The 18,602-nt window shown below is 33.2% G+C and overlaps 1 protein-coding gene across 2 annotated transcripts in view; it reads left to right on the forward strand.

The window, feature by feature from the left end:
* LOC149569322 (Polyketide cyclase / dehydrase and lipid transport protein) overlaps window positions 1–18,602 on the forward strand; it is a 43,130-nt gene that overhangs the window by 14,664 nt on the left and 9,864 nt on the right. For both annotated transcript variants that reach the window (XM_089822059.1, XM_089822060.1), the window contains exon 2: window positions 12,933–13,128. In XM_089822059.1, the coding sequence (XP_089678185.1) occupies window positions 12,933–13,128 (196 nt within the window). The remainder of the gene's footprint in view (window positions 1–12,932; window positions 13,129–18,602) is intronic.

Genomic DNA, 18,602 nt, shown 5'->3' on the forward strand with positions numbered 1-18,602 from the left:
AAGGAGCTGCAATGGCAATAGGAGTAGCTGCCAATACCTCTGATTGCCTACTAGCCTTCATTTCCAAAGCTATACCTTTGATCTCATCAAATTCTTGTCTTGTCATACCTGATTCCTTGAGAATGGTTTCTATCTTTTTCTCCACATTCTTCTTGATTCCTTTGCAATGAAGTTCAGAGTGAACTTCCTTCATCTTTTCATCATATGGTCCCCATCCAGGACATTCAATATCTCTCTTTGATTGCAATATAATCTATGCATAACCTTCAATGAGTTCTTCACTCATTTCATAGCCCATAGGTTCTATAAATTTCACTCTCGGTTCTACTACCTCCATACAAGTTGTATCAGTTTTTACTATAAAACATATATCATCCTCGTACTTTTCTACCATAGCAAGAGGGATTCTGTATCTTTTCTTCATTTCCACTTGAAAACTCTTCATCAGTCTGTTAATGTCTCTGTCTTTGACATCTTCAAGTTTGGCCCTGTAACACTGGTTGACCATCTTCATAGTACATTCATTACCATCCCAATTTGTCATTCCGGGAAATTGCTTGGTTGTATAGAAGAACAAATGTGTCAATAAAGATTCAAATCTAAAAATTTCATTCTTAGATTTCTTCAGCTTAGCAATGTTATCCAACAATTACACTCTGACAATCTCACACATATTTACTATTGTCTTTTCAACAGCCATCACATATGCTGCATGTAGAAATCCTGCAGGCACAAAATTTACCCTTGAACTGTGATTGAGCTTATATCCAATAATCTTGCTCAACACTCTTAACTCCAATGTTCTCAATTAGGTCAACCTTCATATTTCTTCCATCAAACTTTGTCTTCAAGTTTCTCTCAACAATCTTCTTGACATTTTTGTCATTTACTGGATTATGACCTTCATTGCTCAGTCCTAACCTTAGAATTAGGTCATTATCAATTATGATAGGTATATCACCTACCCAAAATATTTCTACATGTACTTTGTTCAGGATAATCGTACTCCACTCATGATTATCAAATTTCGTATAAAACATATACTTGATTAGGTTTAACTCATTCAAGTACGCGTACTTGGGTTTAAGGGTAGGCTTCCATTGCATATAACTCCTAAATCCTTGTGAATGTCTTCATCACCAATACTCTCAAATTTACACTGAATGTAGCTTCTCACATCTTCTATGTGAAGTACATTAGGTGGGATTTGAGAAAATGCTCCCAAAGTTTAATCAATAAGGGAAACAGACGGGTGCTTCTTAAACTTGTACCTTAGTCTCTCACCAACGTCACATACTGAATGGCTTGCCATAATGCTAATTGTTTATACTGAAAATTCCAATTGAAAGCTTTGTAAAATACCTTAGTTATCGCGTATTAGGGCTTTTGCAACTTCCCACTTTCGGATGCTTCAATTCACTCACAATTCATTGTCAAATCGCTCACAAATGCTCCAAATTCTTTACACGAACAAATGGTACTGACAATCTTGTTTGCAATCCTTAAATCATTTCAAACTTAACTTTGCATTAAATGCGTATCTACTTTATCTTCACAATCGATTTCTGATTACTAGTAAGATTTATTTCTTCCATACGACTTATTGTGATCACAAAAGCGCTTGTGCACTTTACCATAGCTTCCTCACAATGTCTTCTACCGTGTGCTGACTACCCAACTTCTAATTAGCTTTCTACCATCAATTCTGATCAATTGACGCTCTGCTACTACTAGAAATGCTTAATTCAAATAGGATGAGTCACAAACAGTTGCTGATTTTAATCTTCCATCAGGTGCATCGAAATATTGCTCTTCTAAAACTGTATAAGAACTTCTTGGATTATTAGCTTTCACAAATGCTTCCTTGAATTCATCAATGTGCTCTTTAAGTGCTTCCTTCTGATTGTTATCATTGCCATTGTCATTTCCTCTGTCATTTATGTTATTGTTCCTTTTGTGATTAGGATTCCTGTTGAAATTTCTTCTATCCATTTTGCAAAACTTTGCTGTGTGTCCAAAGTTATTGCATAACTGACATACAAGTGCATTCCTTCTCTGATTGGTTCCATTTTGACTATCAGGTGCTTTGCAATTCCTTGCAGTATGTCTAGTGTTGTTGCATTTGTAACATACAACCTGGTTCCTTCCTCCATTAGGTCTTTCACGATCATTGGATTTTCTTTGTGATCTCCTTCTTTCATTACCTACAGGGTTAGTGCTCCTAAACATTCTACTATTTCCATTACTACTATCAATCTTAGGATTCTTACAATCTATTGCTTTATGACCATAAACATGACAATTATAACAATAGAAATTAGTGATAGGTTTAAATTGTTAATTTTTTAGTGTCAGTAGAAGTAAAACGTTGATTATTTGATATATTAATCTGTGTCTATGTTTTTCAAAGAAATTGTTATTGGTGATTCTTATATATACAATATATATTATATGTAATATAATATATATTATATATTATGCATTATATATCTTATATATAATATATATATGATATATGTAATATAATATGTATATTATGCATTATATATTATTATATATAATATAATAATATTATATTATATTACATATATGGTTAATATATTAATATTATATATATGAGATGAGATATGCGTATAGTTATTTATACGCTAAATGGTGATTAACTATAGAGACATGTCTCCTCCTCTCATATTATACATATATGAGATCCAAATCTGCATTTGGAAATCATCAATTACAATGGCAATGAAAATACATTTGCAGATACGATCTAAGTTATTTCAACATGGTATTAGAGCCTAATTGCAAATGTAAATTGAATGAAGAATATATGAAAAGGATCATACGATGTATAATAAGAGGACACCTAGAAATACATATGTGGCACACCAAATAGGGGAACAAGTGGTCCAAAGTGGGTGAATATGATTATCTTTACCAGTAATGCATTGCATAGTAGACAACGCAGACAGTGACTTGAATATTGAAGATTTACAGATGGAGGAGCGTTGATTAGAAAGGGTCATATAGAGGCAACAATTTGTCCTATACGATGGAAATATTTTTCTACTATTTGGGTATTTTGACTAAATCAACACAGAAATGGATGAAAGTTAAGATGGAAGTTGAGACCAAGATAAACACATGTTACTTTGTAATCTTGTATACTCCATATTTTGGGTGAGCCCTCTACGCTAAGAGTGACTAGGTGACTATGACAGCAAATGAGTTTGATAAGATTGACAAAAGTATGTTGATTGTGTTGTGGACTAAAAATAGCTTGGAACAAGGGTTTGAACATACTCAAGGAAAATGACATAACCGTAATTCATAAGAGAGTGCTCTGGACTGTAGAAGAGGGAAAACTAGGTATTAACATTATGCTACGATTAGGAACAATCAAGATAATCAATTCAGGAGTCCATCTTCGATTATCCCACCCCTTAAATAGAAGGAAAAATGAATAAGGAAGAAGCTTTTGGACACTCATCATAAATAAAGAGAATTATTAAGAGGATTTGAATACCAGGAATAGAAATGATAATAAAATGATATTAATCAACTATCCCTTATAAGAGATAATGATGGGTCGTCTTCCACGTGAATGCCACCACTGTGGCAAGACTGTGTGAATACCGCCAATGGAAGGAAGTTTAGAAGAAAGATTTTCGAGTGTGCCATCTCATACACCACTGAAGTAGAGAGGACTAACCTCCAATGTGGACCAGTTACAATTTTATAAGAACAAAAAATACATTATAAAAGGAACTTGGAAATTAAGTTTAAAAAGAAGCATGATATAGTCAGTGCAGTACCCGCACAAAGTACAGACATAGGAAAATCACCATAGGTAGAGGGCAGTAACATGAATGTGACATTCGTTGCCAAAGGTAAACCAAACCGCTCACCTCAAATAAGGATGATAGGTAAAATTGGGTAACGATACCCCAATTAACGGTCAAATGACCGAGGAGACCGTTTGTGAAGCACAGAGTGTTAGGACCACATAAAAGGTAAACTAAGGTAACATATTCTCCTTTTAAAGGCAACCAACATATATAATCCTCTTTAAAAAATAAAAATTAAATGATAATAGAAAAATGTTTATATATATAGGAGAAATAATGTAATAAACAATTATGTTGGATTACAATAGAAATAGAATGAAACTCAAAGATTATTAGATATATGAGTATGAATTAGAATTGTTAGTAATCATTAAAAGTGTGAATTGATAATCAATAGAGGATACATTCATATATTATTTAATTATACTTTGATAAATATTAATTTGTATAAGATATGATACATGTAAATAACAATAATTGTGTATTATTGTTATATAACTAGCAATTGCACCTTAAGGTGGTGCAATGGGTACGCCGAAGATATATTAAAAGGTCAATTTGGGAAAATATTTGGTTTGTTTGTTTAGATAATAACACATATTGAGCTAATTCATTACGCCAACAACCAAAGTGATTTTATTTAGGGTTTCAAATACCTATATTGTTATTTGAAGTTTATTTAGTTTAAAGCATACACGCATATTGGGTTTGTTTGGACTAAGGGATATTTGAGGTTTTAGCTTTTTAAGCTTTATGGATTTAATATGGATGGATCCAAGCAAATGAGATTAGGAAGGAATTTTTTTTTCTATTTTTACTATTATCTATCATAAACCTCAATTAAATATAAGTAAACTTATTAATGTGGAAGATAATCATGCTCAACATTAACCTTGAATCTTAATATATTAAGCCATATTGATCTAAACCATAATTATAATACTATATATAATCAAAACCCATATTGTAAATACACCTCTAGCTTTGAGATAAATTGAAACCATTGTCCTACCTTTAATAATAGCCCTAACTTTAACCATAAATTAGCTATATCCCTGAAAAAACCTCAACCTATAACCCCAACCATAATAGAACGCATAATGTAAAACCTTACCCTAACAATGTCTATAGTACTAATCCAATACATAAAGATCTCCTTTATTATAGAAGTTTGGTGAGCACTATTATTATTTTTTTAATGTAAGATAAAAGAAAAATGAGATTATGTATCACAATCATTACAACATTCACTAATACACACTAAGGAGGAGATAGAGTGAATGTTTATTACAAGTGATCAAATTAAATCAATTTTCCTAAATTAGAGTTAAGTAGATTAGAAATGAAACATTAGAAATGCAATGACCATAAAATCATTAAAATGCAATGAATTATAGACTCTTTTAAACATTAAAATCATAAATGATTTTATGGTCTATAATATAAAAATTAATAAATCAAATTGGCTTCAATGGAAATGAATCACCAATTTGATGATTTTATGGTCTATAATCTAAAATTAGCAAAACTTTAACTTCAATGAAAATGAATCACCAATTTAATTAAAACAATAACTAAGGAAGCGTTTTAATGTCATTTGATTGAATTGACATATTTGTATTTCAAATTCTAATAGATTAAAGTAGTATACGGGATAATTATTAATGCAAATGAAATAGTAAGCTTGACAAAATCTATTGCAACTCATCTTCTATTGTAGAGTACTCCATTTGACCCCATAAACAAAAACAAATAATCATAACAGATAATGACTAATACTTTAAACTAATTATTATTATTACCATAAATGTTAATAAAACGATGGAAAGAATGAATAAGAAAAATATAACAACGGCTAAAATAGGAATCCCCAATCCTCGTCTATTTTAATATAATAAAATTTGAGCCCGTGTGAATATAACAAATATAAAATAATAATAATAATAATAACGAGGAAGCATATATTTTCGGCAAAGGCAAGACTGAGGACAGGCAAGACTGAGAGGACAGCACACAGGATGCCACTTAGTACACGCCTAATCAAATAACCAGGCACTGTATGGTGCAGATTCATTCCGGAGCTCTTGGAGGGAATGTAGACCATGTTTTAAGACTATAAATACACACTAATCTAGAAACATCGTGGATAAAATTTTAATTTCTTCGTTGATGGGAGTTGGTGAAAGGATGGTTTGACGTGGGGCGGCAAAATCCGACGATCAATAACAATTCCATCGTCTTGCATTGCCCTTTAGCAAACGTAGACCATGGATGGAATTCTGAAGTTTTAAAACTTCAGTATAGGAACGCCTTCGGCGTAATAAATTGGTAATATAAATATTTAATTTTTGCAAATGTGATAAGCAATAATATAAATATAAATATAAGTGAATATAGATTAAAGATATATACTTAGTAGATTGAATATACACACGTATATTTTCAAAGTAAATTTTTTTTTTATCAATATTATATTGGGATGATCTTATATTATTATGTAGAAATATATAAAAACCATCGGATCTCACACTCAACATTGGTATATATTGAATCATAATTAATCCAGTTGATATGTTTGATGGAATACTTTTGAAAGGCCATCTCATAATCATCCGATTAGAGTAGTTGACCCATGATAAAAGAAAATGGGAGGCAAGTATAAAAGGTGTATTACTATTTTAAGTCTTCTTTATACATGATTTTTTATATAGATATTTATATAAATGAGAATTTATAAGGAGAATATCTTAATGATATTTAATAATTTAATATTATATTTTGTTACGTATAAATATGTTAAACAATATAAGTTATTAGTATTAATGTGAAGTACTAATATTGTTATTGAAATATAAATGAAATGGGAGGAGAATATGTCATAGGGGGGAAAGTCATATATATAGAAACTGAGCATTGTGTTATCTTAATTCTATTATTGAGAATAAAGAGAGATGTTATAATCATTTATGTTGTTAGTAATGAGCATGAATTCAATTACTAACATGCATGTTGACATTTTGATTTATACAACCAAGAGCTATATACTTGGATTTTTTCCTCTGAGAATGTTCTTGCAGAAATAGAGGGAAATTGAGATTCAGAGGGAGGTTAGTATTTCAAGCAACATTGAAATAGAGGGAGAAGATAGAGAATATGATTCAGTCAATCTTCGGTGATCTCGATTATATTGATTCAGAGGGGGTAAATCGTGTTGTGATAGAATCTTCAATGATCGATAAAATGTAATAGTTAAAAGGATTGTAATTTCATGCAACTATGTGATTTAATGGGTCTATCCCTTATGGAAAAGTTTGAGTTCGCTTATACTACTAAGCTTAAGGTTTTGAACGTCTATGGATGAAAAGAGCAAGTTGGGACTTAGAAAGAAGTTGTCAAATTTGATGTGATATTAAAGTGTTCAACGATATAAGAGTAAGAATTTTACATTGTGGGGGGAATAATGGGCAATGTTTCATTCCCACTTGAACCATCCTTAAAAAAGGAGATATTCCATGATACTCATGGGTAGATAAGTACTTGTATCTTTTACATTTATCTATTCATTTATTTGTAATTCTATACATACTATAAGGGTCATTTGCTTTGATCTTTTCCTTTATGTTTGAGGATAGTCTTATAGGAAAAGAAGGCTGGTACTTCAAAATGCTACCAAATATTGTGCAGACTAAGTCTAATGATAATAGTTCCAAAGACCCTGATGATCAAGTGTGGCTTTTGATGCAAGTATCTTTGATGATTGAGATTATGAGATTCTTCTACATTAAGAGGGAGTGTGACACTTCTTCGAAGGCAATGCTGGAGCTTTAAAAATTGGGAGTCTAGAAATCCATGTGGGTGACTGCATGATGTTGATGGGCCTATTCCTACGTATATCATGAGGGAGTGATGAGTTTGTCAAGCATCCTTGGGAAAAGAGAGTTTTTTTGAGGAAGTAACAAGAGGACTTGACATCTCGGGATCTATATTCAGAGGGAGAAATTTTGAGATGCAATCCCTTATGGATGATATCTTCTCTATGAGGAGAAGTTCTAAAGGGAAATGTTAAATTGAAATATTTCAAAGGTAAAAATTGATATGTTGATTTTAGTCTATATCTGGTTATATAATTGTTGTTTCAGATATGTAATGAAAGGTGACAATCTTTCATTGGCATAGATAATCATAAGGTAATAATTGTAAGGTGACGATCTTACATATGATAGGTCTGTTATCATGGTTCTTTGGGCTAGAATTTGCCGGACACCATGATAACAAACAAAAGGTAATCTTTGTAAGGTGACGATCTTACAAATGATAGTCTTGTTATCATGGACATCTCTAGACATTGCTTAAGTGCAAGTAGAGATCATATGTGTATCATGAACATCTCTAGACATTGCTTAAGTGCAAGTAGAGATCATATGTGTATCATGAACATCGCTAGACATTGCTTAAGTGCAAGTAGAGATCATGAGTGTGTTATGGGCATCTCTAGACATTGCTTAAGTGCAAGTAGAGATCATGAACTGCAAATGTGTCATGGACATCTTTAGACATTGCTTAAGTGCAAGTAGAGATCATGAAAATTTTAATCACTATGCACATCTCTAGACATTGCTTAAGTGCAAGTAGAGACCATACGAAATACTTTATGTTGCTAAGAGATTTTAATATACATTGTGTTGATTACATAATGATTTTGATTCTAATCTAATGATGTTTTACTTCTCCCTTGCTAAAGAGGGAGTGTTAATGTTTTAGCGTCAGTAGAAGTAAAACATTGATTATTTGATATATTAATCTATGTTTATGTTTTTTAGATAAATTGTTATTGGTGATTCTTATATATAATATATATTATATATTATGCATTATATATCTTATATATATAATATAATATGTATATTATGCATTATATATTAATATATAATAATATTATATTATATTACATATATGGTTAATATATTAATATTATATATATAAGATGAGATTGCATATAGTTATTTATAAATTAAATGGTGATTAACAATAGAGACATGTCTCTTCATGTCTCTTGAAGAGACATGTCTCGTCCTCTCATATTATACATATATGAGATCCAAATCTGCATTTGGAAATCATCAATTACAATGGCAATGAAAATACATTTGCAGATATGATCTAAGTGATTTCAACATAAACGACTTACCTGTGCAATCTCTCTTCATATGACCAACTTCATCGCATATAAAACATCTACCTCTGAATTCATGTCTAACTTCCTTAGGTTCTGTTTGCTTAGGTTCATCTTGTTTCTCAGATAGATTGATTTGCTCTATTTCCTTAGGTACTTTTGTGGATATGCTTGATTCTATCCTACTCTAATCAGTTTCTTTAGGCTTAGGGGTCTCAACAACTGGATGTGGTTTTGTCCTAACTTTAGTTTTCTTGGCTGACTTTTCTCCAATAAGATATCCAAGGCCTGTCTTATCATAAGATCTTTGGTAAAATAACTGTTCATCAATTTCTCACTACTACAATAAAGCTTCTCTAACTGCTGTTTAGCTTGTGTCAATTCTCCTTTCACAATAGTATTGTACTTTTCTAGTGCTGCATACTCTATCTTAATAGAGTCTAGTTAAGTTCAACAATTTTCAACTCATGCTTCAAGATCTCATTTTCTTTCTTGACAGTTCCTATTTCATCATTGTTACTAATCTGTTCTTGTGATTCCTCCCTAGATCTCAAATCATCAATCTTATCTTTCAGTTTGCCAATGTAAACTTTTGCATTTTCATACCTATCTTTCAGGTTATCTCTTTCTTTAGTAAGAAGATCAATTTGCTCAAGAGCTTTTTCAAGATTTCTCTTCAACTATTCCATATCCATAGGGATCTTACTCAAGCTGTTAAGCCTCTTTTGAGCAATTGTGCTCTGATACCAATTGTTAGAAATAGATAATACTGAGAGGGGGGGTGGGCGGGTGAGGGAGGGGGTGAATCAATATTCTACAAGCTTTTGCCCACAACTGAATATTGTTAATTACTTGATAACTTGCATAAGAAAGTGAACCAACAATGCTGAACAATAAATAAAACCATACACATAGAGAACTCTTAACACCATTATTTGTTAACTGGGGAACCATGGCTAAGGAAAAACCCCGGTGGGGATGAATCCCACAAGATGATCCACTAAACAAAAGAATCTTGTTGAGGGTTTTGACCCTATTAGGAGTCTATCAAGTACATATAGTGTCTCGAGTCCTTTGTAGAGGACTAGGCCCTGTTAAAAGCCTCAACCCTGTTAGGAGTTGGTAGATCAAATACAAAGTATGTAAGAAGAGCTCACTGCCCTAACATGCAATATACAAATAAGTTTCTTCACAAGTATAGATATACATATAGTACTATCTCACTGCTGCACTTTGCGAATCTTCTGATCATATATTAGGTCTTGCATCATACAAAGCTCGTATATCATATAAACTTCCTTCACAATAGTTTGCATCACATGTCGCTTCATCATTTGTTGCACAAGAAATGATCTTTACTTATACCTTGCAATTTAACAAAACTCTTGATCAGTCGGCCTTACAACTTCCACACACTTGGCTAATTATAAATAACTTCGGGGTTAATATCTAGGATGTCAGCCCATCATGGCTAAGTAATTATTTTGATAACAAAATAATTCCTTAAGCCGTACAATCGGTTATACTGTCATGCTCTGTTCGGTTTTGTTAATTACCTGTATTGGTAATTCCTCTGTAACTGTCGCCATACTGTCCGTACAAATCTGCAAACTGACATACGTCATCATGACATTGTCGTCTATCAGTCCTTAACTGCACATGAGCTAACTCAAACTCTGTCATCCGTACTTATCGAATCTCTCTATGGGCTGTGGAAAACTGTCCAATACTTGGACAATTTTCTAACACTGATTTCATAATGAAATACCAAAATATGTATGTTGCCATAAATGACAACACTTACTCATCTACTTAGCCATATTGCCAACACTTGGGTGAAGCTTGGCGAATTTCTGAGAACCACTCTTCCACATATGTCCTATATTCAAATTACAAATACATTCTAGACATTGACTGAAATGAAAAATAGACGAGTTTGCAGGGTAAAGGGATCACGTTGTGAGAAGATGATCACTGATTGTACAAATCAATAGCTCAAGTGGCTCATAGAAGTCCCAAATGCTCCTATTACACATGGACCTAGTATTTATAATTTACTTTCATTACACATCCTAGAGAAATGTAGAACAATGGAGAATCACCCAATATTCTTTCAACTGTTGCAGTTTGAAAATGGTTCATTTTCTGAATCTTATGAGTTTGCATGCTAAATATTGTTTGGAAGTCTTATCAAGTTGTTGAGAAGCCAACATAAACATCAAATTTATTCATTTCCTTTGCATGCATTCTTCTTTGGCCTTGTCTTCATCTCTTGCATTTGCCGTTGATTGAAATTTTAAACTGCTATATAGTTGTTGACAAGGTGCTTTGAAGACCCTCAAGCCATAATTTACTTGAAATCTTTGAAACGTGACTCTAGTAATTGATCAAATGGAATACAAATTGCTTTGAATCCTTTCATCTCACAAAGCCGTTGGTTGGCTATATTAAAATATATTTTGAAGCATTGACGGCATGATCAATGGCTTACAAGCCGCTTCTTGTTTTTATTATAGTATGTGACATTCTAATCTTAACTCACGCTTCTAGGCTGCATAAGTGTGTGTGTGTGTGTGTGTGTGTGTGTATGGTATTTTTACATGTTTTTGTACTACCGAACCCCCCTTTTCAATATATTGGGGTACCAGTAAACCGATTCTTCAAACCTGAACTTCCTGAACCCCGAGTTTAGTACGGAATTTTTGTTGTTATATCTTGGGAAAATCTCTGCCGTCTACTCTTTTGGGAAGTTATTTATTTGTCATGATGTAATTAATATAAATGGGCTGATATGTTGGCATTGCTGCATTGCTTTAGAATTTTAATGTCAAATCTGTTTTTGAGCTGCGAGTTCTTTCTTTTCAGCCTTAGGAAACAATTTTCCTTTGTCGTGAAATGATTATTAGCAGTATGATTTAAGCAATTCATATCAATCCACCCTCCTACAGATGTTTGCTATGTTCCTTTTTTAGTTTTAAATTTTAAGAATTTGCTTGGTGCGGTAGTAATTTACCATATTAATTTACTTTGATATGAATGGTTATAATCTAAGATACCGATTCGTCCTTAGATTAGGTGGATTCAGAGGTGGATACGTTTGAATTCCAGATGCCTCTGGATTCCCTGTGTAATCAGGCTAGAAGCCTGCCACAAGCCTCTACATAGGCCGGATTCCGGCCAGATTACACAGGGAATCAGGACGCATCCAGAGGAATCCATGGGCCGATCGCCCGGAAAACTAATAAAAAATGCCCAAACTTAAGTTACGTTTTATTTATGGGTACATCGCCCAGAAAACTAATAAAAAATGCCCAAACTTAAGTAACTTTTTATTTATGGGTCCATCGCCCAGAAAACTAATAAAATGCGCCCAAACTTAAAGTTTCTTTTTATTTGCATGTGCTCTAACAATCTTTCAGCAGTTGGAGAGGATGATGAGAATGTGGATTTTCTTGTGAATCCTTATGATTCAGACTCTGATGCATATTAGTTGATTGAATCTTCAATCATGAACTAAGTTTTTATTTTGTTGGAATCTTGAACATGATCCCTTGGAACTTATTTGCTTTAGACTAAACTCTAATGTTGAACAAACACATATTGATATATCATCTGAATTTTTAAATATCTTCAATTTTGATAAAGGGTGAAGTATCATAGTCATACTAACAAATAATTTGTTTTTGTATATTTCTTGCATTTCTTTGCATATATTATGCATACATACATACATACATACATATATATAATAATATTATAATTACACGCGCGCGCGCGTGCTTCCTCCCGCATCCGCATCCAATATCCGCTCTCGAATCTGCATCCGGATCGGTAACTTAGGTTATAATTGTTGTCTTGTGATTAAGATGTTAGCAAACAGATGCAAAACTGACAGGAAAGAGCATGTGCAGGTATTCTCCAGAACAATTGTTTGCTGTTGTAGCAGCTGTTGATTTGTATGAAGATTTTGTTCCATGGTGTCAAAGATCAACTATATTATATCACAAGAACTCTGAATCGTTTGATGCAGAGCTTCAAATAGGATTTAAATTTCTTGTTGAGCGCTATATATCACATGTGGAACTGAAGAAACCCAACTATGTGAAGGTATTGCTTTTAATTGGTTTTATTACTACCTAGTTCAGGAAGTTCAGAACTTATAATTGTCTTTCAACCTTAAATATGAATGATCAGGAAGTTCAGAACTTATATATCTTTTAGTTTCTGACCCGGATTAACAAGAAATTATAGTCTTTTAGTCATTTTATCTGTTGCAGCAAAAAATGCTTGTGAAAAATAAAAAAATGGGTAAAGCAAAGTAAAATTTTATTTTGAAAAATTAGAGTTGAAAAATAACATAAAGAATTGTAGAAAAGGAGACAAAGTCAACTTATTTTTAATTTTTTCTGAGCATTTCCATAGCATAGAGTTATGGAGAACAAATATAATAGAGTTTACTGTTTAACCCATGAATTCAGGCCCTAGGTTTTCGTTGTTTATACTCTTATCACATGAATAATCAAATGTTTTATGGAACAAGAAATAAATAAAGCTAACAGTAGCATTTAAGCAACTCAACACTCTCTTCCTATATAATTTTAAAATATAAGCATCCATCCTCCTCCTATCAATAATAACTCCTCTCCTAAAATTGTCTTACGTGAGGTAACCTCTCCTTATTTTTCTGCTTACCTTTTCCTAATGATTTGTATGCCTTTCACATTTGTTCTCTTTCTTCCCCTACTGCCCTAGGTGAGGGTCCTTTTACCAATTTTAATGTTGTTAACCACTTGTGGCACTAGGTTTAGTAGAAGGAATCTTCATGTTACTATTTATTTGCTGAAAGAACAGAAGGGGAAACCCTAAGTTGTATATCGCATTAGGATCAATAGATTGTTTCTATAATATTTATTAGCACAGACCAAATTTAAACATGAAAGCATTATAATTTGATCTATATTATCAAATATATGAGCTAAGAAATGGTGAAGGCATCATAATAAAATTAGGAAATTTGTATTAAAAGGATTAAACAATAGAAAATGCAGGCATGCTCAAGTTTCAATGTCAAGTCTAGAACTAGAAATGGCGTCAATGGGTCTCGAAGAAGCTCTGGCTTGAAATTGGAAGTTACTAGGGAATTTTTCTTGAAAGTTGACTGGTGCAAACAATTAAAGGTGATGTTGGACATTGTATCAATTTTAAGAGCTAATGATTTCCACTTTAATGCTCTACAATTCTTTGGAAAGTTCTATTCTCACTTGTAGACCTCAATCTTGCTTACAAAATAGGCACATCACTCTAAAGTTTTAAAAAGCTCAAATTGTAACGTAGGGAACATGAGGAAATAGTGACGCTTTTTTATTAATTACCTTGGACAGTTTCCTATATGGTGCCACTTGAGCCTAACAATAGCAGTCATATGAAATTTGGTTCATAAAGTATCTTGATATATTCAGTGGGAGTAAGATATGATAAAATTTCTCCCATAAGAGAAAAAGTCACACATTGAATGAAGGGTTTTTTATATAGACAATGAATATTTGTTACGAGCCTATTTTTGGGAACACGAATGTATTGTCCTCCATTTCTGAACATAATATTTCATGAATTGCCAAACTGAGTTGTATACTTAATAGCAAGAAGAATAAATTCTTAAACAAATGTGCTTAGATAATTAGAGGGAAGATACCACAATGATCACATAAATTTGTGACACAAGTTGTGAGGAATCTACAGCTTAACTACTTGTTTTCTATGTTTGAATTTTTTTGAATATAAATATTGATTTTTGTGTTCAAAATTTATTTGAATTCATACATTGCAAATTTCTTTTGTACCCCAAAAATTGCATAGTTGGGAAATGAGCTAAGGATTGGTCCTTGATGAGCAATAAAATGTTGAAAAATTACGTTTTTTCAAGTTTGGGCTTTTGAAAACCTCATTCCAGCTGGAAACACATCTGAGAGTGGTTGGAATGCATGATATATGGCAAGAGCTATGACTTGAGAGCACAAGAACTGGAAAACGAGATACAACTATTGATAACAATTATTCAATTGTATATTCTCATTGATTGTACACAAATGTTATACTCTAACCGAGCACTGCCAGTTGGAATCGAGTTCAAAAGACTCTAGTATCAGTCGAGCAAGTTTAGGATCCTGTGTAAACCGAGTCAGGTTGGTTACCGAAGGAGTTTAGTGTAAACTGAGTCAGGTCGGATACCAAGGAACTCAGTGGTAACCGAGTGACCTAGTTTTAGTTGACCTGTAGCAGATTAGTTTTATCTATTAGTTGGTTTATGCAAGCTGACTCAATGGATGTTGTTTGAAAGGGTATTCAAGCTGACTTGACATTGAATTTCATATATATGAAAGGTCAAGATGTGGATTGAAATATGAGAAAGTGGAGAATAAGATAAGATGTGAGTAAAGAAGGATATCTGATTTAGAGCAGAGTATCCAAGGAGCTGCAAAGAATATTCTGATCAGGGAGGGTCCAGAGGATAAGCTAGAACAGTGATTTGAATTTGCAATTCAGTTGCTTCGTCAATCAGGTCAATCATTGTTACTCTCTAACAGTTGTAGCAGTGAAGAAATCTCTTAACAAAGTCGACTTAACAGTCATTTTGTAAATCCTCTAACTAGGTAGCATTTCTAGATTGAAGTGTCTTAAGACCTCTAACAAGGCCACTCCTAACAGAGTGATTGAGATCCTTTAACAGAGTAACACCTAACAGTGTGTTTTGTAATCTTTGACAGGGTTGGTTCTTAACAGGGCTCATTTCAGAAGCCTGAAAAGTTATAACTAGTTACATTGGTGGTTTTTCTAAATTGGGTTTCCACGTTAAATCTTAGTATCTCACGTGTTCATGTTATTTGCTTACTGCTTTATCTTTCTGCAACTAAGTTACTAAAGGTTAATGCACATCATTATCTTAAGATTGCTTTGTTAACCGAGTTACAGTGAATATCTAGTTCTAACTGAGCTGTGAGTTAAAAGGAAGTTTGTTTTGACATCTAAGCGTTTTGGAATTGTTTGTGGTAACTGATTCACCCCTCCTCTCTTAGTTACTCCTCCTATATTTCCAACAGCAGCTTTGTGAAATTAACAACGTGGATAAGTTGCTTTATTACTCTTTTTGTTCCACACACGTGTTGGATCAGGCTTAGCAAACCAAAGAGACATTTTGGCAGCCAAGTTTGGGATCATGAAGGCCCAATGTTTTGCACATATAAAACCATTCTTCACAATGACCAGCTGTCCATCTCCTTAGGAGGTGGCCTTATTTGTCAGATGCAACCTCAGCCATATAAAAGTTCCCATTGTGGACACACTTAGCATTAGGCAGTTCCACAATTGACTTCCAAAGAAGAGTCCTTTCAATTTCAGCATTTGAAGCATAACTGTTGACAATCCCAAAGGCTTTACTATTGATGTTGAAAAGATCACTGAAGCCTTTGTATGATAGGTTAAATCGATGTTAACATAGTTGGACTGCATTTTAACAGTGACAAATGTTACCATATCAACATGCTGCTACTCAAGATTACTTTGGAAGCATATGCTCCCTCGGCATATTACATGGCACACGGTGGAGAGCAGAGAAGCAACTGCCTTAATATCTTGAATGCAGCTTTTCCAGGTACCTGACAATCTGTTGAAATTCCCTCACAATGAACATATGGTGTGGGTCCATCAGTCCTTGTTATTCCAAAAGAAACAGTTATAGAAAAATGAGGCTCTAAGGATATAGTCATAGAGTCCAACTCTTGTAAAGCAGCAATCACTGTTCTGCAGAAACTGGCTTTCATTCTGCAGAGAGAAAAAACTCCATATGCAATTTTTCCAAACTTGCAACCACTGAAATTTGTGGGGGGGAGGCATGTCAAGTCAAGCTAGATGTTAGCAAAAGAGACAATGAAACAAATGAAACGTAGACAACTCATGAAAATATCTATAATTGTAGAAATATATTGGCTAGCTTAGATCAGACAATTTAAAAAACATACAGAGCTTTGATTATCTTATTTAAAGATAAAATGAGAATATAATGAATCACTATTACATCTTAGCATCTATCCCATGGTTTACTGAGTTTCAAGGACAAGGGAATGGCAGGATGTGATTCTGGGACAGGATTTTGTCAGGCCTTATTTTGGAGACAGCTAACACACAGACACAGACACAAAAACTTTAAATTTTAAAAATTTAGGGAAGTTTCATTTACTGACTACTTAGTAAAATGCAACAGTTAGTACTGCTTAATTGCTTTGGTAATTGATAACTTATGTCAAACATTCAATGTGCATATGATTTAAATAATATTGCTTTAACCAAAATGCCCAAAGACTATAAAACCTAATGTTAAAATGATGAAGTTACAAATGTCCAAAACACAGTAATAGAAGGTATGATGGCTGCCTGTAACCGACATCTGCCAACATATCATATAAATTAGTGTCTGAGTCATTGCAACTATGAGTATTAGAGGCTGTTTCATCAAATGAACCTCCAACCAATCACTCCTATGTCTACTTCTCATTAGTCTGGGTGGCTAGATCAACATCCCATTGTAATACTAGGGTTTGTTGATACTTTAAAGTTTGACGATTCTGGAGTTGTGAAGCACTAGGGATGACCACTAATTTCTGTGCACATCTAGAGGTCAGCCAATTCCTCTTGATAGAGTGTATCAAGCTGTATATGATCCAATGTCTTTCTGCAGCAGAGTAACTAGCAGCCCGTGAAAGAAGCTGAAAAATAAATTGTTAATCAGGACATTCAATTTTTTATTATTATCAAATTATATAAACGAGTAACACTAATCAAATTAATAAATTATGTCAATGTATTACTTGCATTTTCAACTCTAGTGCATCATTCCCAAGACATGTCCACCATTCAATAGGATCCTTTCGAGCTAATGTTTTATCTATTGTTACCCCGAAGTCTATAAAAGTTAGTCCATTGTGGGTGAAGTATTCTTGCCCCCTCACTGGAATGCATTTTTACAAGGGCCTTTACAAATCCTTCTTTTACCTCTTTGCCATCCTTACAGGTCTTGGTGCATACTGTTTGGAATCGAGGGCAAAGGGTGCTGGATGAAGTGGAATGTTCTTAGTGCTCCATGTTAATATTTTGCCCATATATAATGATAAACAACAATAAACAAAAGTAAAATAAGAAAGCACATACAGACACCAACAACTTAGCCTGGGAAAACCCTTCAACTTAAGGGAAAATCATAGCCACACCAGAAAAATATCTCTTTTATTAATATAAGAAATGTTCAAGTATAATGCTTTCAATTGAATACCATTTCTTAACACACAAAGCAATCACATATATATTGAATTGAGAGGCTCCTCATATCACAACCGAAGGTCTATTTAATTTTTAAAGCAAGTTTCTTTATATTTCTGGACTCATGTCACATGTCTCTTCACATAATAAAATGTCAAATATGTATAGTAGTACACCTAGCACTTATTAAATGCTCACTTGCAAACATCATCATAAATCTTATCTTAATTTCAACATATAGCAATATCAGAGATAAAGATCTCTATCGCAGC

The sequence above is a fragment of the Cupressus sempervirens genome, chromosome 3, assembly GCF_028749045.1.
Source record: "Cupressus sempervirens isolate cs-2001-9-10 chromosome 3, ASM2874904v1, whole genome shotgun sequence".
NCBI classification, from domain to species: Eukaryota; Viridiplantae; Streptophyta; class Pinopsida; order Cupressales; family Cupressaceae; genus Cupressus; species Cupressus sempervirens.